The sequence below is a fragment of the Budorcas taxicolor genome, chromosome 4 (genome assembly GCF_023091745.1).
Source record: "Budorcas taxicolor isolate Tak-1 chromosome 4, Takin1.1, whole genome shotgun sequence".
Lineage (NCBI taxonomy): Eukaryota > Metazoa > Chordata > Mammalia > Artiodactyla > Bovidae > Budorcas > Budorcas taxicolor.
In genome coordinates, this window is record NC_068913.1 from 34,636,025 (window position 1) to 34,661,620 (window position 25,596).

Sequence of the window (25,596 nt, forward strand, 5' to 3'; positions counted from 1 at the left end):
TACACTAATAGTGAGAAAACAGAAAGCGAAATTAAGGAAACAATTTCATTCACCATTGCAACGAAAAGAATAAAATACTTAGGAATATATCTACCTAAAGAAACTAAAGACCTATATATAGAAAACTATAAAACACTGATGAAAGAAATCAAAGAGAACACTAATAGATGGAGAAATATACCATGTTCATAGACTGGAAGAATCAATATAGTGAAAATGAGTATACTACCCAAAGCAATCTACAGATTCAATGCAATCCCTATCAAGCTACCAGCGGTATTTTTCACAGAGCTAGAACAAATAATTTCACAATTTGTATGGAAATAGAGAAAACCTCGAATAGCCAAAGCAATCTTGAGAAAGAAGAATGAACTGAAAGAATCAACCTGCCTGACTTCAGGCTCTACTACAAAGCCACAGTCATCAAGACAGTATGGTACTGGCACAAAGACAGACATATAGATCAATGGAACAAAATAGAAAGCCCAGAGATAAATCCACACACCTATGGACACCTTATCTTCGACAGAGGAGGCAAGAATATACAATGGATTAAAGACAATCTCTTTAGCAAGTGGTGCTGGGAAAACTGGTCAACCACTTGTAAAAGAATGAAACTAGAACACTTTCTAACACCGTTCACAAAAATAAACTCAAAATGGATTAAAGATCTAAACATAAGACCAGAAACTATAAAACTCCTAGAGGAGAACATAGGCAAAACACTCTCTGACATACATCACAGCAGGATCCTCTATGACCCACCTCCCAAAATACTGGAAATAAAAGCAAAAATTAACAAATGGGGCCTAATTAAAATTAAAAGCTTCTGCCCAACAAAGGAAACTATAAGGTGAAAAGACAGCCTTCAGAATGGGAGAAAATAATAGCAAATGAAGCAACTGACAAACAACTAATCTCAAAAATATACAAGCAACTCCTACAGCTCAATTCCAGAAAAATAAACGACCCAATCAAATAATGGGCCAAAGAACTAAATAGACATTTCTCCAAAGAAGACATACAGATGGCTAACAAACACATGAAAAGATGCTCAACATCACTCATTATCAGAGAAATGGAAATCAAGAGCACAATGAGGTACCATCTCATGCCAGTCAGAATGGCTGCTATCGAAAAGTCTACAAGCAATAAGTGTTGGAGAGGGTGTGGAGAAAAGGGAACCCTCTTACACTGTTGGTGGGAATGCAAACTAGTACAGCCACTATGGAGAACAGTGTGGAGATTCCTTAAAAACTGCAAATAGGACTGCCTTATGACCCAGCAATCCCACTGCTGGGCATACACACTGGGGAAACCAGAACTGAAAGAGACATATGTACCTCAATGTTCATTGCAGCACTGTTTATAATAGCCAGGACATGAAAGCAACCTAGATGTCCATCAGCAGAGGAATGGATAAGAAAGCTGTGGTACATATACACAATGGAGTATTACTCAGCCATTAAAAAAATACATTTGAATCAGTTCTAATGAGGTGGATGAAACTGGAGCTGATTATACAGAGTGAAGTAAGCCAGAAAGAAAAACACCAATACAGTATACTAACGCATATATATGGAATTTAGAAAGATGGTAATGATAACCCTGTATGCGAGACAGCAAAAGAGACACAGATGTATAGAACAGTCTTTTAGACTCTGTGGGAGAGGGCGAGGGTGGGATGATTTGGGAGAATGGCTTTGAAACATGTATAATATCATAAATGAAACGAATTGCCAGTCCAGGTTCGATGCATGATACTGGATGCTTGGGGCTGGTGCACTGAGATGACCCAGAGGGATGGTATGGGGATGGAGGAGGGAGGGGGTTCAGGATGGGGAAAACGTGTATACCTGTGGCGGATTCATGTTGATGTATGGCAAAACCAATACAATATTGTAAAGTAATTAACCTCCAATTAAAATAAATACATTTATATTTTTTAAAAAAGAATGTGGAATGTTAATACAATGGTTCTCAAGAATTATTTCTTCCAGGTTTTAAATGGAAACATCAGTTTCACAAGAGAAGTACTACTGAAGTATGCACATTCTATAAGTTGTTTTGTATTTCTTCATGATTTTCTCCCTCTTCATAATTCAATGATTAGCACAATCTTGAAATGATTTATCATAGTCCCTAGAAGACACGCACTCAAGTAGGGGAGATTGTTAATAATTGAAATAAGTAGGCATCAATATAATTCACAGGTGGTCTTAAATGTTATAATATTTTGATTTGTAGTACTTTACATATCTTACTAATTATGACTTCTTTACAATAATTTTAAAGGTAGCTTGTATTACCTAAATATGAGTAGTCACCAATTGATATTTAAAAAGAAAGAAAACACAAAGAGAAAAGAAAACCAGGCTTGAAACAGAAACCGTTCATCAAATAAATACTCATCAAGATCTGAGAAAGCCACACTGAACGAGGTGTGTGTGATCATCTAAGACAGTAACTTACCTTTATCCTTAAAGAGTCTAGAATTTCCTTGATTTAAAAGTGGTACATACAAAGCTACTTAAAAGGTAGCAGATAAGTCCTACCTGAGGATGGCACATCTCTAAGAATGGTAGGAGCCCAGCCCCTCCAGAGGGAAATCCAACCATCTTCAGACACTTTCTTGCTGACAAATAGAAGCAGTTCCTCATAAGAAAACTTCTTAGATTGCATCTTTGTTCTGATCAATTCCAGTGGACTTATTACAGTCCTGCACCAACTGGTACAAAACAAGCGAATACAACAAAAGCAAGCCATGCATTACGAAAACATGCTTGCAGAAATGATTATTTCATGCATCTTTATATTTTAAAATTTTATTCTGAAATGTCTGCAAACTGTGTCTAGTATCTCATGATGGCAACATACTGGCTCAGATTTTTTTCCTTGATAAAGGTATTTCACATATCTTACTCTTTCAAGAGCAGGTCCCCAGCCATTATACATCAACCAGGACTATTATAAACCTCACTTCCACTACACAGAGAAAAATGTCCTTCTGATTAAACTCTGAATCTCAGAGTGTATACAGAAAATGATGAAAGACTCTGGCATTAATTAGACTCTGTGTTATTATCCTAAAATCTAGAATCTAAGGTCTACAATCTCACATCTGAGACTCTGTCCAAGAATTAACAGGATAGGCTGATCCCGTCTGGTTCTGACGGCAGTCACCACACAATGTGACCGCTAGAGCATAGGTGTCGACATATGAGGACAAACTACAATGCAAAATAAACCGTCACCAATACTCTACTTGAAATTCTCCACGAATGTAAACATTTTAAAGCAAGCTTTAAGTAGAAATCAGAATGAAAATATTCTGAATTTATTACTTACGTCTGGCCACGATTCCAGCAACGATTGGTATGCGGCTTTCATTTTCTCCTAATTTAGATCTCAGAAGAGCAGTTAATTGATCATAGCAGGTAAAATAAATAACTGTGGCAGGAACTGCCATCACTCTGTTAGAACAAACGAAAAGATTGGTCCAACACTATCAAAAGGCAGAAACATATTCTTACGATATTATGAAGCACAAGATACAGTCATAGTGCATAGGTGCTCAGTCATATCAGACTCTCTGAGACCCCATGGACTGCAGCCCGCCACGCGCCTCTGTCCATGGGATTTCCCAGGCAAGTATACCAGAGTGTGTTGACATTTCCTTCTCCAGGGGCTCTTCCTGACCCAGGTATCGAACCCACATCTCTTGTGTCTCCTGCACTGGCAGGTGGGTTCTTTACCAACTGCACCACCTGGGAAGTATAAAGTGAAGATCCTTCTATTTTATAGAAGCTGAAAACCACAACAAATCAGCTATGAGATCAATTTTTCTTTAAGAATTAGCAGTGTTTAACTTAGAAGGCTATGGTTTTTCCAGTAGTCATGTATGGATGTGAGTTGGACTGTGAAGAAAGCTGAGCGCCGAAGAAGTTATGCTTTTGAACTGTGGTGTTAGAGAAGACTCTTGAGAGTCCCCTGAACTGCAAGGAGATCCAACCAGTCCATTCTAAAGGAGATCAGTCCTGGGTGTTCTTAGGAAGGAATGATGCTAAAGCTGAAACTCCAGTACTTTGGCCACCTCATGTGAAGAGTTGACTCATTGGAAAAGACTCTGATGCTGGGAGAGATTGGGGGCAGGAGGAAAAGGGGATGACAGAGGATGAGATGGCTGGATGGCATCACCGACTCAATGGCGTGCTGCAATTAATGGGGTCGCAGAGTCAGACATGACTGAGCGACTGAACTGAACTGAACTTAGGCAACAAAAAGATGTAAAGTAGGTTTCTGCTCCCCAGAGATTTGTAATGTAGTAGAGAAGGTAAGTTTAGAGCATCCAGTCAGGTCATAAATATGAAAAGACAAATAAGTCATCTTGACTTATTCTGTGTCTGGTCTTCATTCCCAACTACATACATTACGGTAACATGAAAATCACTAAAGTAAAACATCTTGTAAAAATTCCTTGTAAAAAATATATAAAATTATAAAATACTTTTGAACTGTGGACCATGTCATACCTGCTTATAATTGAAAATAATGTCACCAGAATTATATATACTTAAAGCAAATTCCAATGACATTCTTTCAAATGAAAATATCAAGAGGGAGTTATTAATTAAACACAAAGTTGAAGGTACTATCATGTCCTAAAGATTTAACACAACAAGAAACTGGTCTCTGTTTCTGGTCTAACCAAAGGACTATCACAGACCACACGTGGCAACACCTAATACTCGACAGTGAAGTGTGGTGATGAGAACTTAGGAACAGGACTGACTGCTGCTCCTGGATCTAGCACCAACCTTACAACCTTAGGCACTGTTTAGAGTATATGCCTCAAAACTGACTAATGTGCTCCATAACAAGATAAATCAGAAAAGTGAGGCAGAGAAAGGCAAGGTATTAATTGGAATTTTTACATTCAGCCTTACTAGCTTGCTGCTGTCCATGGGGTTGCACAGAATCGGACACAACTGAAGCAACTTAGCAGCAGCAGCAGCTTGTCATATGAATTCATGTAATAGCTAGTTAGTACAGAATTTAATTATCTGGAAAAGAAGTATAAATAGCACAGTATCTCTCATTATCTTAGTAAAATAAAAACTCAAATGAACACTAATTTCTTAATTTCTGAACATGAAAAGATAAAGAATGCTTGTGCCCCAAATCCAGTATCTTCAGGAGGGCCTATTTGTCTACTTGACCTTGGGTCATCTTCAAGGAATTTAGCCCTTGAAATACTCCCTGTAACAAGGCTTTTCTGTATGTCTGGAGCACTAAACCAACTTGCCTGCATTGATTTGTGCAACTGATGTGAGTTTTGGTAAACATCTACCGCTTTTTGTGGGGCTGGAGTTTCAGTAACCACAGCCAGTCATGAACACAGCATGCTATATCATCAGCCCCCAGTGCAAACCCTAGACTCAGATTCAAGTGTGGGTAAGGCTGAACCCCTGCACTTGCCGCAGTGGCCTGGGGCTGGGAGAGGCAGCATGCACCCTGCGTGTCACAAGCGGGGTCTTGGGAGGACTCCACCTGGCCAGCTCCTGTTGGGCCTCTCCCCTCACTGATTCTGCTTCACGCCTCTCCCCTCATTGATTCCGCTTCATGCCTTTTCTCCTTACTGATTCCACTTCGTGCCTTTTGCGGTAATAAACCACAGACATAAGTATACATCCTGTGAGTCCTTCTAGCAACTCATCAAATGTGGGGTAGTGTGAGAGTCACAAACCAATGCTCTAGAAAATGAAAAGTTCTGATATTAACATGCATGATGTTGTCCCATCATACTGATAAGGCAAAACAAAAACACCACCATCACTAAGTAAGAAAAATACTAAATTTCAACTTACAACGTATGAGGAAGGCCACTCCATAGGGATTTAATGCTCTCATTTAGAATGATTTTCAAAAAAGCATCCTAAAATTGTAATAGAAAAAAGTGGTCAAAATATACAAAAAAGCTTATAGTGATAATTGGTATTTGATTCTTTTAAGCATTTATTTCTAAAATAAAAGCTTCCCAGATTTACATACACCCATTCTTTAAAAAGGAAAAAAGAATTTTTCTCGACTTTCAGACACAAATGAAGCATTTCTAAATGACAGTTCCTGCTTACAAAATAAACCTACATTACTCAGCTTGGGATTGTTCTACTTAGGGCTAAGAAGCAATGTGTTTTGAAGATTATTATAAAAAGGAAGTGGAGGGATGGCAGAAAGTTAGAATAACTCTCTTCTCCAATTATGAAATCTGAGAGAACATTATTTAAACCCAATATTTGAAACCTCTCAGGAAGAACAAAAAGCAAGTAGAAGCTAGAAGGAAGCTTCTGTTAAAAGTCAAAGTGCCATGAATGAGGTTTGCACATTTACAGCTTTTTGCCAATGGGAGCTGCAAGGAACAGTACATTTACTTGCTTGAGATAGCAAACACCAGAGTTTAGGCTCGTAAACTAATCAGAAAGTTGGAAGGGAAATCCTAGGTAAAGAGGCTACAGAGGACATGATGTTGTTGCCATTTTAGTCTCTCAGTCATGTCTGACTCTGCTACCCCACGGATTGTAGCCCTCCAGATTCCTCTGTCCATGGAATTCTCCAGGCAAGAACACTGGAGTGAGTTGCCATTTTCTTCTCCAGAGGACCTAAGCCCTTGAATTTAGAGACAAAGTCAGCCCCAAGATGTGGCTCACCACTCAATTGTGCAGCCCCAGGAGAAGACAACAAAAACAAACCAGATACCCCGTGGATGGCAGACGGGGTGGGAATTTCAGCTGCAGCCCCCCACAGTGGTGCCTGAGTGCGAAGTCTGAATCTGGCCAAAGTTAACTGCCTTTTAGAGCAGAATGGACTCTTGGGAAGAATATAAAAGAACCCAGAGTCTTTACAAGGCATTCTTCATAATGCTCACTATCCAATCAAAATTCATTAGACATAAAAAGAAACAAACGAAAAAGTAGTTATCAGAAATCAGCACAGACATGATTAAGATGATGCTATCTGCAGACAAGAACTCCAAAACACCTATTATAAACATGTGCAAGGGTTACAAAGATGATGGGTCCATAGTACGTGGACAAATTTGGAATTCAGCAAGGAAATAATTACTGTTAAACTGCCAAGTGAAAATTCTGAACCTGAAATGAAAAATTAACTAAGTGGGCTTAACAGCAGAAAGGAGACATCAAGGAGTCACTGAAGACAAATCTAAAATTAAATCGGAAGAAGGAAGAGAAAACGAATGAAGAAAAATGGGAACTTCTCCATGGTCCAGTGGTTAAGACTCTATGCTTTCACTGCCAATGGTCCAGTTCAATCCCTGGTCTGGGACTGTGATCCAGCAACCCATGTGGCATGGCCAAATAAAAAAAAACCCAAAACTTAAGAAAAATGATCAGAGGCTCAGAGACCTGAGGGGAAATATAGAGTCATAGAGAAAAGGAAAGAAAACAGAATAGGAAATTACCTGATGAAATGATGAGCAAAAACCTCCCTGAATTAGTAAAAAGTATCAGTTGACAGGGTCCCCCCCACCCCAGAAAAAAACACCAAGTTAATAAAAAACAAAACAAAAAACAGTAGAGGAAAATGACAAAATACATATAGGAAAAGGATGATTAAATGAACCAGCTTCTCAGCAGACACATGAAAGGCCAAAAGACACATTTAAGGTGCTAAAAAAAAAAGCAAGCCAGAATTCTGTATGCTGCCAAACACATGTCAAAAATGCTTTTTAAAGACACTTCTATAGAACAAAAACTTAGAGATTACACTGCCAAAATACCTTCATTAAAGAAATGCTGAAAGAAGTTCTTTAGGGTCAAGGGTCATGGCGGCACCGTGTAACTACCATCTTAAGAAAGGCAGGAAGGACAAAAGAGGTGGTAAATATGTGGTTACAGGTAAAATATGTATTTCTTTTTTAACTATTTAAAAGACATAAGACTATTTAAGTGGAAAATTCTGTGAACCGTGGCATCTGTAAAGTACGAGAATGTGCCATCTGTGAGGCAACAACACAGATGAAGAGGAGGGGGTAAGGGTGTCAGGACATGAGGGGCCTGAGATCCATTCCACTTGCGAGTCAGCAAGTCGGCCTGCATGGCATCATGAGAGCACAGGTAACGACGAAACTCTCTGGGGTGAGACATAAAGTTCATCGTCACAGCAACAGCAGCAGGCAGAGTATCGGCATTCTGATCCCTGCATCCTGAGCCCCAGTTTCCACAGGCAGTGTGAAGACAGCTAGATGACACCTTAACACACAGTGGATGCACTCTAGGGGAGGAAACCTGACCTCAGGGGACCAAACCACTTACAACGGGGAGTAAGGATGCCTGTATCTTCCAAAGTCATTCACTCTCCAAACAGCCTTGAAAAGATGATCGGAACAAAGGACAGACAATGCCACGCACATGAGATATGCCCAATGTGAAACACTTTTGAAGAACTGTTTGCCTAGAAACAGGAATTGAGGAATCAATATAATGTTATTAAAATTCAAACCAATAACAGGAAAGGAGGAAAAAAGGGAACAATTAGAAAAATATACAAAAATAGATTAATACTCCAACCATATGAAAAGTTATATTAAAGGACTAAACTTTCCGATTAAAAGTTACTACATTAACAGCCATCTGCATCCTATCTGTGGAGTCTCTAGGGCTTCCCAGGTGGCGATAGCAGTAAAGAATCCACCTGCCAATGCAGGTTCGATCCCTGGGTCAGGAAGATTCCCCTGAGTAGGAAATGGCAACCTGCTCCAATATTCTTGCCTGGAGAATCCCATGGACAGAAAAGCCTGGCAGTTCAAGGGGTCACAGAGGGTGACAGAACAAGACAGAACTGTATCACCATCTTTGAGTAAAAGAATGGAAAAAGATAGGCTACATAAACACTACTATGAGAAAGCTAAAAGCTGCAAGCTGAAAGGTGGCTATACTATATTCAGATAAAAGACTTTGAGATAATAAAGATGTATCAGAAAAACATATCAAGTGAATGTGTATGTTCCTAATAATTGAGGTTCAAAACCCTATGAGGCAGACCAGAGAGAACTAAAAAGGAAAACAGACATATCCTCAATCCTATCTAAAGATTATTATATCCTCTATCAGAGAATAATAGAATAATTTTTAAAAATCTCTAAGACTTCAGCAGATCTAAATAAAGCATCAGCCACCCTGACCTAATGGCTTATAGAACGCTATACCCAACAATTGCAGAATACAATATAGACTTTAAAGAGCACAAAACAGTCACCAAGGCAGATCATACATAGGGCCATTACACAAGACTCAATACATTAAAAAAAAAAAAAAAAGACAATACATTAAAAAAATCTGAAAACGTAAGAGTATATTCCTTTGACCAGATTGGAATTAAATTAGAAATCAGGAACAATAAGGTATCTAGGAAAATATCCAATTATTGGAAAATTAATAATCCATGGCAAAAGAAATTACAAAGAAAATCAGAAAATATTTCAACTGATAATGAAAACACAACATCAAAATCTTTGGAACATATCTAATTTAGTACTTTGAAGGAAATTCACAGCTTTAAATGTGGAGTTGAGGAAAGAAAGGCTTAAAATCAATAATTCATGTTTCCACCTAAGTAGCATGCAATGACCAAAATAAATCCAAAGAATAATTCTGATTTCTGGTTCTGCATGTAAAGAGCTTGAAAGCATCACTTCCATCCTCACAACAAGAAAAAAACGTGAACAAACTGAAAAATCAATTCCTCTTAGAATAATCAGAGAATTGAGGTCACTGGTCAAGCTGCTACCTTGAACACTGATAAGTGAAAGTGAAGTCGCTCAGTTGTGTCTGACTCTTTGCAACCCCATGGACTGTAGCCTACCAGGCTCCTCCATCCATGGGATTTTCCAGGCAAGAGTACTGGAGTGGGTTGCCATTTCCATCTCCAGAGGATATTCCCAACCCAGGGATCGAACCCAGGTCTCCCATGTTGTAGGCAGACGCTTTACTTTCTGAGCCTATAGAGACCGTGAAATGCAGAGACTCACTGACAGCACAGTAGGGCAGAAGCCTGAAGTTAGAACCAGCACCAACAGAAATGCTATGAGCTATAACTGACAAACGGCTGGAAGCTCAGTGTAGACTAACTGGAGAGGGAACATACATCAACACACTAAAAGCCATACACACCCAGCCCACAGCTAACATCACAGTCAACAGTGAAAAGCTGAAAGCATCTCTGCTAGGATCAGGAACAAGACAAGGATACACCTACTCTCATCACTCAACATGGTTTATTCAACATAGTTTTCAAAGTCCTAGCCACAGAAGAGAAGAAAAATATGCAAGGAATCCAAATTGGAAAGGAGGAAGTAAAACTGTCACCATTTACAGATGACATGATATTAAATGCAGTAAATCCTGAAGATGCCAGCAGAAAACTACTAGAGCTCCTCATGAGTTCAATAAAGTTGCAAGATGCTAAATTAATATACAGAAATCTACTACTGCATTTTTAAACACTAAAAACTATCAACAAGGAAAACTATGGAAATTATCCCATTCACAATCATATCAAAAGGAATGAAATACCTAGGAATAAATCTAACTAAACAAGGTAGTAAAATATTAATACTGAATTTAGAAAATTACAAGACCACAAATTGCAGGTGACTCAAACAGATGTTTTTTGATTGGAAGAATAATGTTAAAATGACCATACTACACAAGGCAATCTATAGATTCAATACAATTCCTATCAAAATGACAATGGCATTTTTTACTGAACTAGAACAAATAAATTCTAAAATTTGTATGGAAATACAAAAGATCCTGCATTGCCAAAACAATCTTGAGAAAGAAAAACAAAACTAGAGGTTATCATTATCCCTGATTCCAAACCACATTATAAACTGCAGGCATCAAAACAGACCTCTAAGATGGCAGAGTTGAAGGACATGCACTTATCTTCTGCAAGAACTCCAAAATTCCAACTAGCTGCTGAGCAATTATTGAAAGAAGAATATTGGATCCTACCAAAAAAAGATATCCCACATCCAAGGGCAAAGGAGAAGCCCCAACAAGATGGTAGGAGGGGAGAAATCACGTTTAGAATCAATCCCCATACCCGCCAGAGACTCTCGGAGGGCTCAAACAAAACCTTGTGTGCACCATGACCCAGAGACCCCACAAGAGACTGAGCCATTGAGTGTTTGCCTTTGAGAGCCTGCCTTTGAGTGTTTGAGTGTCTCCTGCGGAGGCATGGGTCAACAGTAGCCTGTTGAGGGGACAGGGGCTCTGGCTGCAGCAGACCTGGGAGGCACAGCATGTGGCCTAAGGCCACTTGTAGGAGGCTGCCATTAGCCCAACCATACAGCCACCGAGCAGATGACCCACAGACTGGAGAACAGTTATACCAAAGAAGTTCTCGCACTGTTGCAAAAGTTCTAAGGCCCAAAGCAGATTTCTCAACCTGGGGATCCGGCAAAGGGACTGAGAATCCCCAGGGAACTTGACTTTGAAGGCCAGTGGGATTTGATTACAGAACTTCCACAGGACTGGGGACCAGACTCTTGGAGGGTACAACAAAAACTTGTGCACACCAGGACCCAGGAGAAAGGAGCAGTAACCCCATAAGAGAGTGAGCCAAACTTGCCTAGGAGCGTCCCAGAGTGTCCAGCAGAGGCATGGGTCAACAATGACCTGCTGTGGGGTCATGGCACTGAAAGGGAGGGAACACAGTCCCACCCATCAGCAGAAAATTGGATTAAAGATTTACTGACCCACCCATCACAGCAAGATCCAGATTCACCCACAGCCAGTCCCTCCCATCAGAAACCTTCCACAAGCCTCTTACCTTTATCCATCAGAGGGTGACAGACTGAAAACCACAATCACAGAAAACTAACCAAACTGATCACATGGATCACAGCCTTCTCTAACTCAATGATACTATGAGCCATGCCATGTAAGACCACCCAAGATGGATGGGTCATCGTGGAGAGTTCTGGCAAAACATGGTCCACTGGGGAAGAGAATGGCAAACCACTTATATATTCTTGCCTTCAGAACCCCATGAACAGCATGAAAAGGCAAAAAGATATGACACTGAAAGATGAACTCCCCAGGTTGGTAGGTGCCCAGTTGTGACTGAAGAAGAGTGGGGAAATAGCTCCAGAAAGAACGAAGAGGCAGAGCCAAAGCAAAAACAATGCCCAGTTGCGGATGTGACTGGTGATGGAGGTAAAGTCCGATGCTGTAAAGAACAATACTGCATAGGAACCTGAAGGATTAGGTCCATGAATCAGGGTAAATTGGAAGTGGTCAAACAGAAGATGGCAAGAGTGAACACTGACATTTTAGGAATCAGTGAACTGAAATGGACTGGAATAGACAAATTTAATTCAGATGACCATTATATCTACTGCTGTGGGCAAGAATCCCTTAGAAGAAATGGAGTAGCCCTCACACTCAGAAAAAAAAAACAACTCTGAAATGAAGTACTTGGGTGCAATCTCAAAAACGACAGAATGATCTCGTTTTGTTTCCAAGGCAAAGCATTCAGTATCACAGTAATCCAAGTCTATACCCCAACGACCAATGCCAAAGAAGCTGAGGTTGAATGGTTCTATGAACACCCACAAGGCCTTCTAGAACTAACACCAAAAAAAAGATGTCCTTTTCATCCAAGGGGACTGGAATGAAAAAGTAGTTAGTTAAGAGGTACCTGGAGTAACAGGCAAGTTTGGCCTTGGAGTACAAAATGAAGCAGGGCAAAGGCTAACAGAGTTTTTCCAAGAGAACACACTGGTCATAGCAAACACTCACTTCCAACAACATAAGGGACTACTCTACACATGGACATCACCAGATGGTCATTACCGAAATCAGACTGATTATATTCTTTGCAGCCAAAGATGGAGAAGCTCTATACAGTCAGCAAAAACAAGACTGGGAGCTGACTGTGGCTCATATCATGAACTCCTTATTGCAAAATACAGACTTAAATTGAAGAAAGTAGGGAAAACCACTAGACCATTCAGAAATGACATAAATCAAATTCCTTATGATTATACAGTAGAAGTGACAAATAGATTCAAGGGATTAGATCTGATAGAGTACCTGAAGAACTATGGATGGAGGTTGTAACACTGTATAGGAGGTGGTAATCAAAGTCACCCCCAAGAAAAAGAATGCAAAAGGCAAAATGGTTGTCTGAGGAGGCCTTACAAATAGCTGAGAAAAGAAGAGAAGCTAAAGGTGAAGGAGAAAAGGAAAGATATACCCATTTGAATGCAGAGTTCCAAAGAGCACGGAGAGATAAAAGAGCCTTCCTAAGTGATCAGTGCAAAGAAAGAGGAAAACAATAGAATGGAAAGACTAGAGATCCCTTCAACAAAATTAGAAATATCAAGGAAACATTTCATGCAAAGATGGGCACAATAAAGGGCAGAAACGGTGTGGACCTAAAAAGAAGCAGAAGAGATTAAGAAGAGGTGGAAAGAATACAAGAAGAACTATACAAAAAAGATGTTAATAACCCAGATAACCATGACAGTGTGATCACTCACCTAGAGCTAGACATCCTGGAATGTGAAATCAAGTGGGCCTTAGGAAGCATCGCTATGAACAAAGCTAGTGGAGGTGATGGAATTCCAGTTGAGCTATTTCAAATCCTAAGAGATGAAGCTGTGAAAGTGCTGCACTCAATATGTCAGAAATTTGGAAAACAACAGTGGCCACAAGACTGGAAAAGGTCAGTTTTCATTCTAATCCCAAAGAAAGGCAATGCCAAAGAATGCTCAAACTACTGCACAACTGCACTCATCTCACACACTAGTAAAGTAATGCTCAAAATTCTCCAAGCCAGGTTTCAGCAATACATGAACTGTGAACTTCCTGGTGTTCAAGCTGGTTTTAGAAAAGGAAGAGGAAGCAGAGATCAAATTGCCAACAACTGCTGGCAAGTGTTGAAAAAAGCAAGAGAAATTCCAGAAAAACAACTACTTCTGCTTCATTGACTATGCTAAATCTTTTGACTGTGTTCACTTCAGTTCAGTTGCTCAGTCATGTCCAACTCTTTGTGACCCCACGGACTGTAGCACGCCCGGCCTCCCTGTCCATCACCAACTCCCGGAGTTTACTCAAACTCATGTCCATTGTGAGTCAGTGATGCCATCCAACTATCTCATCCTCTGACTGTGTAGATCACAACAAACTCTGGAAAATTCTTAAAGAGATGGGAATAGCAGACCACCTCAACTGCCTCCTGAGATATCTGTATGCAGATCAAGAAGCAACAGTTAGAATCAGACATGGAACAATGGACTGGTTCAAAATTGGGAAAGGAGTACATTAAGGCTGCATATCATCACCCTGCTTATTTAACTTGTATTCAGAGTACATCATGAGCAATGCCAGGCTGGATGAAGCACAAGCCGAAATCAAGATTGCCAGGAGAAATATCAATAACCTCAGAAATGCGGATGACACTATCTTTGTGGCAGAAAGCAAAGAGGAAGTAAAGAGCCTCTTGAAGAAAGAAACAGGAGAGTGAAAAAGCTGGCTTAAAACTCAACTTTCAAAAAACTAAGATCATGGCAACTGGTCCCATCACTTCACGGCAAACAGATGGGGAAACAGTGGAAACAGTGAGACTTTATTTTTCTGGGTTCCAAAACCACTGCAGATGGTGACTGCAGCCATGAAATGAAAAGAAAAGCTCCTTGGAAGAAAATTCATGACCAATCTAGATAGCATATTAAAAAGCAGAGACATTACTTTGCCAACAAATCTCCATATAGTCAAAGCTATGGTTTTTCAGTGGTTGTCTATGGATGTGAGAATTGGACCATAAAGAAAGCTGAGTGCTGAAGAATTGATGCTTTTGAACTGTGGTGTTGGAGAAGACTCTTGAGAGTCTCTTGGACTGCAAGGAGATCAATCCAGTCCATCCTAAAGGAAATCAATCCTGAATATTCACTGGAAGGACTGAAGCTGAAGCTCCAACACTTTGACCAGCTGATGCAAAGAACTGACTCACTGGAAAAGACGCTGACTCTGGGAAAGATTGAAGGCAGAAGGAGAAGGGGACAAGAGAGGATGAGATGATTGGATCGCATCACCAACTCAATGGACATGAGTTTGAGCAAGCTCTGGGAGATGGTGAAGGACAGGGAAGCCTGGTGTGCTGCAGTCCAGGGGGTCGAAGAGAGTCAGATACAACTGAGTGACTGAACATCAATAACAAATGTGTAAAATGGATAGCTAGTAGGAACCTGCTATAAACCAAAGGAAGTTGAGCTCTGTGATGACCTAAATGGGTGGGAAAGAGGTGAGGAGGAGGGAAGTCCAGGAGGGTTTGGATATATGTACACATATAGCTGATTCACTTTATTGTACAGAAGAAACTATACAACACTGTAAATTAATTATAATCCAATAAAAAAGAAGATATTCAAATATTAAAAAAGAAACTTTTTAAAGAGGTTCATACTGACATACCAAGGGCTAAAATGTTGTAACAGGTGTAGTTTACACTACTTCAGAAAAAATAAATATATTAATATGTTAATAATCTGTTAAGTCTAGGTTTAAGTACCTAAGTATCTTAAGTTTAAGTACTTAAGTATCTTAAGATAATTTAAGTATCACACAACAAATTTTTTTAATTCCCAAAATGTATGTAGAATCTTCAAATCTAAGAACCTATTTCTAACATTGAACACAGGTCTTTTAAGTAGAAAAATAACATACATATGCTAAAATTCGGGTATACACTTCCTCCTGAAAGTTTAAAAGACCTATATACTTTAATACCCATCCTGAAGGATGGAAACCTGCATATTCTCACCTGAAATTAAAGCAAAAATAATTTATATATTTCTGCCAAGTGTTTAGAATGTAAGGGGGAAAAAATCCAAAGTTTAGATGTAACTTTTTAGAACCAAAAATTAAAGTCATTGAACTTTCATTTCTTAACATATATATGTGTATATATGTTATACACATATATATATTTCAGAAAAAGATCATTATCAGCCATCTCTAAAGATCATAACATGAATCTACTTATGATATCTGAAAAATCAGTCTCCTTTTCAAAATACTAGGGGTCAAATGGATAAGAAACCCAAAGATTCGGGAAATATGAAGAAAAAATGAGAAGTTATTAATATAATTTTGTGGACTGTCAAGAACTTAAAATGTATTCTCTAGTGCTGTAAATTCCTCTAGTCTAATCAACCTACTTACAGTTTTAGTTGTATCTGCTCTTCTATATGGCAGGTACCATCCCTTTTTCAGGGACCACATGGACTAGTGGGAAAGATGACATTAATATCTCCTTTAACTTATGGAGTCACAAACAAATGTTCCACAGGAATAGCTTGCTTCCTCAACTCCCTATAAAAATTCTCTTTTCTATACTTTCCCTGCATTCTGTACTCAAGTTAGTATTAATGATTTACTCTACCTGGTCAAGGTGGTCTTCAAGTATAAATGGTAAACTAAGGTCATGAGGAAGGAGGCTCGGCATATGCAAAGGTGGGATCAAGCCTCAGGAGACCCCCTGTTCCCGAGCATCTACCCCCAAAACCAGAGTCTGCCTACTTTACTGCTTTATGCTCTCACCTACGCCTCTGACTTTACGGGGGGCTATCCCCCACCACCTCTCTCTATAAAGGAGTTAACTTAGGACTCCAGATAATAAATCTCCTGGGTGTGACAAGGGTCTCAGGTCAAACCTCTCTGCTGGCAGACTAGCTTGTGTGACAGGATTATCCACACTCTTGCTACTACATACATGATTGTTTACAACCTCTCAACCATAAACAGCACAGAGAGTTTGGAGTATTTTGAAAGTCTTAGTTAGCATAGGGTTTTTCTAAAGATAAAAATCATGTTGGTGCAGGGTTTCATTGCTGAGTTAATGACTGCCGCCAGGCCTCCATATCCTTAGGCACCTGGGAGTATGTTAATCAATGTAATTGGAATGTAGAAAAAGAAATACAGTAGTTTTGATGTTAGCAATACTAGACTTTTTGAGTTAATGAATTTTCTCTTTTGTTATAGATCACTGTACTCCTCTTTCTTTGTTATGAATCACAGTGTCCTTGCTATGTAATAATGTCACTTTATCACTATCTTAAGACTAAACAGATCTTAAGGGGAAACAAGTTTTCTGATCGATTAACCTTTATCAATGGAAAGAAAGGTGGGGCCATAAAATGTTAATCAGACCAGAAGATATTGTGAACAAATGTAAGACCCTTGTAAGAACAAAGATATGGTGATAAGGGTCTGAGCAGCTGACCCTGCCTGACTCTGTTTCTTGCATTTATCTCTATGTATAACTAAAAGTATATAAGCAGACCTGAAAAATAAAGAAACGGGACCAGTTCCTGGAAAGACTGGTTTCCCCCATGTGGTCTTTTCTCGTTCTCTTCTTTTCTGGCTGAATTCCCATCTGGAGCGTGGAGGCTTGCCATGTCTACTTACTTGCCCTGGCTTCTAAGACCCACGCGAGAGGGAGCCCAAGGTGGGCCACCCTCCACTATTCAAGCAGGCGCCGGTGGCCTACGTAGGCGGTGCAAACTCCTTGTCTTGGGAGTTTTATTGGCTTTCCACGTAAACCAAGTTATTCAGCCTCTTTTCTCCACTAATTTTCTTACTATACTATTTTTTCCTAATCTCTCTTTATATTTCTAATTAAATAGCTCTTTCCTAGGACACCAACTCCATCCCCACTTCGAATTCCCTGGATCCACTGGGGCTGGACTCTGGAAGTAAACATTCTCAAACATGAGTAATCAATGAGCTCCTCTTGGGGGAAGAAATGAAAGCTACGTGATGACATCTACTCAACCAAGCAATAAATGGAGATGATTTAGTAAAAGGATTATAGCAATATCCAAGTCAGAAGATAGTAAATCAATATATACTTAGTATCATCAGAACTTTAAAAATTTTCCACAAATGTGTGCTAAATGCTATCTTCTTACCATCTTATGTTTTCTGATAATTAATGATGTTTAACATCTCTTCATATTATTAATATTAGCAGTATGTATTGCCTTTTCTGTAATATGTCCATTCATATCTTTTGTCTTATTTTCTTACTGATTGATTGACTGCCAGCCCCCGTGGCATGTGGGATCTTAGTTCCCCAACCAAGGACTGAAACTACACCCCTTGCACTGGATCAGCAGGAAAGTCCCATTTGTCCATTTTTCTCTTGGTGTATTTACATTATTTACTGGTCTAAGGACTTTTTTATTCTTAGTACAAATTATTTGCAGGTTGTGTGACTTCTCTCTTCTCAGAGTCTATGATTTATCTTTCTACATTCTTCACAGCATCTTTTTGATAAAGTTCTTCATTATTTTTTATGGTAAAAAACACAACATGAACTCTACCTTAACAAACTTTTAAGAGTACAATACAGCACTGTTAACTATATGCACATTATTTTACACATCTCTAGAACTTTTCCATCTTGTGACTGAAATTCTATACTCATTACTAACAACCCTTTCCCCTTTTCTTCAGTCCCTGGTGACCACCATTCCACTTTCATCTTCTAAGAATATGACTACTTCAGAACCTTTTATGATTAGAATCATGAAGTGCTGCTCCTTCTATAACTGGCTTATTCTGCCCAGTATAACGCCCTCAAAGGTAATTCATGTTGCAGCATCTGACAGGATTTCCCTCTTCCACGAGGAGTATATGATACCCTATGGTATGTATATACCACATTTTAATCATCCATTTCCCCATCAAGGGACATCTATGTTGTTTCCACCTCTGGAACTGTGCAGATGGCTACAATGAACACAGGAGTACAAATCTCAAGACCTTGATTTCAGTTCTTCTAGATAAATATCCAGAAGAGGGACTGCTAGATCATATAGCTATTCTATTTTAAATTTTTTGAGCATCTCTACACTGTTCTCCATAGCATATCATTCTACATTCCCACCAACAAAGCACAGGGTTCTGATTTCTCCACAGCCTCACTAGCACCTGTTTGGTTGTTTAACTATGGCCATCATAACAAGTATAGGAAAGACTAGATATCTCTTCAAGAAAATTAGAGATACGAAGGGAACATTTCATGAAAAGATGGGCACAATAAAGGACAGAAATGGTATGGACCTAGCAGAAGCGATTAAGAAGAGGTGACAGGAATACACAGAACTATACAAAAAAGGCCTTAATAACCCAGACAATCATGATGGTGTGGTCACTCACTTAGAGCCAGACATCCTGGAGTGTAAAGTCAAGTGGGCCTTAGGAAGCAGTATTAAGAACAAAGCTAGTGGAGGTGATGGACTTCCAGCTGAGCTGTTTCAAATCCTAAAGGATGATACTGTTAAAGTGCTGCACTCAATATGCCAGGAAATTTGGAAAACTCAGCAATGGCCACAGGACTGGAAAAGGTCAGTTTTCAATCCAATCCCAAAGAAGGGCAATGCCAAAGAATAGTTCAAACTACCATACAACTGCACTCATTTCACATGCTAGCAAGGTAACACTCAAAATCCTTCAAGGTAGGCATCAACAGAACGTGAACTGAGAACTTCCAGGCATACAAGCTAGATTTAGAAAAGGCACAGGAACCAGAGATAAAATTGCCAATATGTGCTGGATCATAGAAAAAGCAAGGGAATTTCAGAAAAACATCTACATCTGCTTCACTGACTACGTGAAAGCCTTCAACTGTGTGTATCACAACACTGTGGAAAATTCTTAAAGACATGGGAATACCAGACTACCTTACCTGCCTCCTGAGAAACCTGAATGCAGGTCAAGAAGCAACAGTCAGAAATGGACACGTGGAACATAGGACTGGTTCAAAATTGGAAAGGAATATGTCAAGGCTGTATATTGTTACCCTGCTTATTTAACTTACATGCAGAGTACCTCATGCGAAATGCTAGGCTGGATGAATCACAAGCTGGAAACAAGATTGCCAGAAGAAACAGCAATAACCTCAGATATGCAGATCCACCCTAATGGCAGACAGCAAAGAGGACCTAAAGAGCCTCCTGCTGAAGATGAAAGAGGAGAATGAAAAAGCTGGCTTGAAACTCAACATTCAAAAAACTAAGATCACAGCATCTGGTCCCATCACTTCATGGCCAATAGATGGGGAAACAATGGAAACAGTGACAGACTATTTTCTTGGGCACCAAAATCACTGCAGATGGTGACTGCAGCCTTGAAATGAAAAGACGCTTGCTCCTTGAAGAAAAGCTATGACAAACTTGGTGTATTAAAAAGTAGAGATATCACTTTGTCAACAAAGGTCCATATAGTCAAAGCTATAGCTTTTCCAGTAGTCATGTACAGATGTGATGTGAGAGTTGGACCATAAAGAAGGCTGAGCACTGAAGTATTGATGCTTTCAAACTATGGTGCTGGAGAAGACTCTTGAGAGTCCCTTGGACAGCAAGGTCAAATCAGTCAATCCTAAAGGAAATCAACCCTGAATATTCATTGGAAGGAATGATGCTGAAGCTGAAGCTCCAATACTTTGGCCATCTGATGCAAAGAGCCGATTCACTGGAAAAGACCCTGATGCTGGGAAAGACTGAGGGCAGGAGAAGAGGGAGACAGAGGATGAGATAGTTGGATGTACGATGGACTGACTCAGTGCATGGACCCAGTGGACATGAGTTTAAGTAAGTTCCTGGAGATAGTGAAGGACAGGGAAGCCTGGCATACTGCAGTCCATGGGCTTGCAAAGCTGGACATGACTGAGCGACTGAACAAGAGTATCAAGTGATAACTTTGGGATTTTGATTTCATCTGCTTGATGATTAGTCATGCTCAGTGTCTTTTCACACACTGTTGGTCATTTGTACCTCATTTTTGAAAAATGTCTATTAAGGCCTTCTATCCATTTTTAAATCAAATTATTATTATTATTATTTTTTTGTAAATCCAACAAAGTTAGCCTAGATACTCCAACAAACATGATCAGCTGCATAGTAACAGGTTAATAATACTTACTGTACAAATAATGCATACATAAAACACAAACACAAAAAATGAAGGAAATATTTTCAATCTTATAGTACAGAACCCTGTAAAGTACAGTAGTGCAACAGCTGGCATACAGGGCCTGGCATGTGAGTTTGCACCTTTGCAAGTTCACAACCTGAAGGTTCGTATGTAGGGGACTCACTGTGCATGGTTACTGCCATGGGCTGGAACGCTGCACGTGGACTGAGTGTGGCTGCACCGTCATGTTTATTCCCCTTCTTCTACACCTGCTCCTCCCTCTGCCTGAGCTCTTCCGCCCCTCACCTGCCTCCCCCCACCCCACAGGGTCTTGGCCCAAAGAGGTCTCTCCTGACCAAACTGCACGAAACAGCACCCCCAGTGCCAGCCCCTCCACTGCCTCACTGCTTTTAAAATGCCTGCGATCCTGTGACATGTAATATACTTGTTTTGTGTGTGTGTGTTATGCGTCTGTCCTAATAGAAAGTAAACTGTTTGGGGGCAGGACTGGTTTATTTTGTTTTCTACTCAATCTCCAAAAGCTCCATTTGACACTAAGGAGAGACCCCCTCATATAAATACAGGCCACACTGTTTTTGAATTGCAAGAGAGTCAGGGATTGCCTTATTCTGTACTGTAAAAACAGTTGGTGGGTTCTCCTTAATTCATTTATTTTTAAATTTGTGGTCTTAATGGTAGACCAACTTTCCAATTCAGAAGCGTAATAAATTCTTTATATGATGGGGAATAATTCAACTCTAACAAAAATTCTCTCCAATAACATTAGAGATTAACTAAGGACATAAAATATAAACGTTGGATTTTATGGAGCCTTAGATATTTCTGATCATTACTGATAAACATCCCTCAGGGAATTTAACAATTGGATTGTAGGAGTTTTCCTTCTGTGTCTCAGCCTCTCCAAGCCTTGTAAGGATTACTGAACAATAATGTAGTAGATAGCACTTTTTAATACTTACTTTGAGGTAGACACCCTTAAATGCTTTCTGTATATTAATCATTACTTATATCATCTCTCTTTTTAAAAATTTTTATTGGAGTATAGTTTTTATCATCTCTTAATCATCAGCCATCCTAGGAGGTAGGTTCATTTTACAGATGAACCAACTGAGGTATAGCAAGGTGAAGCATTTGCCCAAGTTTGCACAGCAACTGGGGGCTTCCCTGGTGGCACTAATGATAAAGAACCCATTTAAAGATGCAGGAGACGTAAGAGATGTAAGTTCTATCCTTGGGTCAGGAAGGTGCCCTGAAGAAGGACATGGCAACCCACTCCAGTATTCTTTCCTGGAGAATCCCATGGACAGAGGGGCCTGCTGGGCTCCACAGGGTTGCAAAGAGTCAGACATGACTGAAGCGACTTAGCACAGCAATTAAATGGTGAGGCCAGTCTGAGCCCAGAGCCTGGCCTCTTCAACCCTTGAGACGTGAGCTCTTCCCCCACCCCCACCACCCAACCACCCTGTGAGGTGAGCATCTTGTCTCCACAAACAGGGTGGGGATCACGGCCTGACCCCAGTTACCCGAACAAGGAGAGAGAATAGAATGCCTCCTTCAGGCGATCTCCTGTGGGGGTTAGTCGCTAAGTTGTGTCTGACTCTTGCAACCCCGTGGACTGTAGCCTGGCAGGCTCCTTTGTCCATGGGATTCTCAGGCAGGATTACTGGAGGGGGTTGCCATGTCCTTCTCCAGGGATCTTACAGTTTCCAATTTCCTTGACAGCATAACTGGCTGGCTTTTTCTTTTGCCTTGTGGCTTTCCTCCACGGGGAGTGAAAGCCTTTGGCGTAGGTTCACTGGAGGCTGCCTTACTGCGGAGGGGACTGGGTGGGCATGAGAACTGAGTTCGTGGCTAAGTGATTTCACTCAGGCCACCCAGTGGTGTTCCCACACTCACCGCTATCATTTCTGAGAAGATGACTGAGAAGGCCGGCTAGAGCGCCCCGTTGGCAATGGCGCACAGGGTTCCCACCACTAAGTAGGGCCACTCTGTCTTGTTCAGTTTCAGGATCTTCAGAAAAGACACCGGTGGCACACATTCGTCCTAGAACACACACACATCAAGATGGACAGGCAGCAACACCATAGGCACCAGAGCATGGACCTGGAAAGGGCCTGGCCTGCCCTCCAGGAACTTACAAGTTGGGCGGAGGGAATGCCTAGGCCACAGCAGACCACGGGAGGGTCAGACAGGATGTGACAAGATGCTAACTATGTCCCTGTCAATCCTAAAGGAAATCAACCCTGAATATTCACTGGAAGGACTGATGCTGAAGCTGAAGCTCCGATACTTTGACCACCTGATGCAAAGAGTCCACTCGTTGGAAAAGACCCTGATGCTGGGAAAGACTGGAGGCAGGAGGGGAAGGGGACGACAGAGGATGAGATGGTTGGATGGCATCACTGACTTAATAGGCATGCATTTGAGCAAACTCCGGAAGATAGTGAGGGACAGGGGAGCCTAGCATGCTGGAGTCCACGGGGTCGCAAAGAGCTGGACGTGACCGAGTGACTGAGCGACAGCAGACGGACTGCACAGCCTGAGCCGGGGGAGTCCACCACCCAAGAGGCAGTCCTCGCCGTGTGGCCAGCCTTTCTCTATCCCAGCCTCAGCAAGTGAGCGGAAGCAGGATCTGCGCCCCAGATGCCCTAAAATTCAAGTCATGATGTTGGGGTCACACAAGGTAAGACCCACAAATAGATGAGTTAAGCGTCCTCACCAACACAAGGCACTGTGATTCATCTGGGGACCTGGGCCTGGTCTCCTCACCCCAGAACCCTGCCTCGCACCTTATCCGTGTCATGTCCTAACTCACAAAACTCAAGTACCCACGCCCTTTCCTTTCACCGCTACTAACGGCAGGGCAGACTGCCTTGCTCTGCATTCCCTACAGACTTCTGCTTCATAGCTTCACTTGCTTTCTGATTTCCCCCCTGTTTGTTTACACGTCTCTGTGGCTTTGTTTTAAGATGTCTTGGCTCATGCCTCGGCTTTCCCTGTGGCTCAGATGGAAAAGACTCTGCCTGCAATGCAGGAGACCCGGGTTTGATACCTGGGTTAGGAAGATCCCCTGCAGAGGGAAATGGCAACCCACTCCAGTACTCTTGCTGGGAAATCCCATGGACAGAGGAGCCTGGTGGGTTACAGTCCGTGGGGTCACAAAGAGTTGGACACGACTGAGAGACTAACTGAATGGCCGACACTTTATCTCCTTAGAAGCAGCCCAATGCCTGGCACATACCAGCTTCTCGGCAAGTGCTGAGCCTGACGTTTGGTCAAGCATGAGGGATTTAAGTCACATAAAGGAGAATATTCTAGGGAATTCCCTGGCAGTCCACTGGTTAAGACTCTCTTAGCACCTTCACTGCCATGGGCCCCGTGTTCAATCCCTGGTCAGGAAACTAAGATTCCACAGGCTGTGCTGCTGCTGCTGCTGCTAAGTTGCTTCAGTCGTGTCAGACTCTGTGCGACCCCAGAGACGGCAGCCCACCAGGCTCCCCCATCCCTGGGATTCTCCAGGCAAGAACACTGGACTGGGTTGCCATTTCCTTCTCCAATGCATTAAAGTGAAAAGTGAAAGTGAAGTCGCTCAGTCGTGTCTGACTCTTAGCGACCCCATGGACTGCAGCCCACCAGGCTCCTCCATCCATGGGACTTTCCAGGCAAGAGTACTGGAGTGTGGGGTGACCAAAAATAAATAAATAAATAAAAAGGAGAATATTTTGATTATAGAGGTGTTTTCACAGTAAACTAGATACCATATGTGCCTAAGGAAACCCATGGCCTTACAGTTGTTTAAATAGGTTACAATTGTGTCTCTATGAAATAGAAAACATACGAATAGTTTCTATTCAGCCCTTTGCTTTCAAACCACCCCGCTCCTCTGCATTTTTAGGGGTTTTTTTCCTCCCTAGTTAGCCCTATCTTTTAGACCTGGCCTTCAGCCTGATAAAGGAGCTCAGGCTGCTTTTCACAAGCAAACAGTCATTTTAATCAGATTTAATCTCCCCCTCTCCCTGGGCACACCGTTTATCCCTCTATGATGGCACCGAGGACAGTCGTATTGATTGTGGCATTTTCTGCCTACCCCTCCTTGCAGAGAAGTGCTCCTCTAAAATACCAGACCTAAAGATGTAACAGTGTAACTATCCAGACAAATGAGAAAATGAGAAGCAAATACTTAACAGCCAAAAAGGGAGAAACTGACTATCTTACTTGTAATAATATAGCAGCACAATATACAATGTTATTCTCTTTCCATAAATGCACCAAGATTGAGACTGCTAAAAGAGCCCTTCTTATCTCTGTGGTGAATATCATCGTGGGCAGAGAAAACCAGTGGGCAGTGAACTCTCAGTAGGATCAGTTTCCTCAGACCTACACAAGAGGTAAAATACACTCAGCTTTTATTAATTGTTGTTTAGTTGCTAAGGCAAGTCTAACTCTTTTGTGACTTTTTGGACTGGATGTAGCCCACCAGGCTCCTCTGTCCATGGGACTATCCAGGTAAGAATACTGGAGTCGGTACGTTTTCACTTCTCCAGGGGATCTTCCTGACCCAGGAATT

The 25,596-nt window shown here is 41.0% G+C and overlaps 1 protein-coding gene across 1 annotated transcript in view; it reads right to left on the reverse strand.

The window, feature by feature from the left end:
* The window catches only part of LOC128046259 (probable mitochondrial glutathione transporter SLC25A40), a 42,810-nt gene extending 19,743 nt beyond the window's left edge, over nt 1-23,067 (reverse strand). Inside the window, 6 exon segments of the mRNA XM_052638381.1 lie at nt 2,556-2,719; nt 3,345-3,473; nt 5,868-5,935; nt 7,986-8,217; nt 8,334-8,472; nt 22,926-23,067. Coding sequence (XP_052494341.1) covers nt 2,556-2,719; nt 3,345-3,473; nt 5,868-5,935; nt 7,986-8,217; nt 8,334-8,472; nt 22,926-23,067 — 874 coding nt within the window.
* Between the last annotated feature and the right edge of the window lie 2,529 nt (nt 23,068-25,596).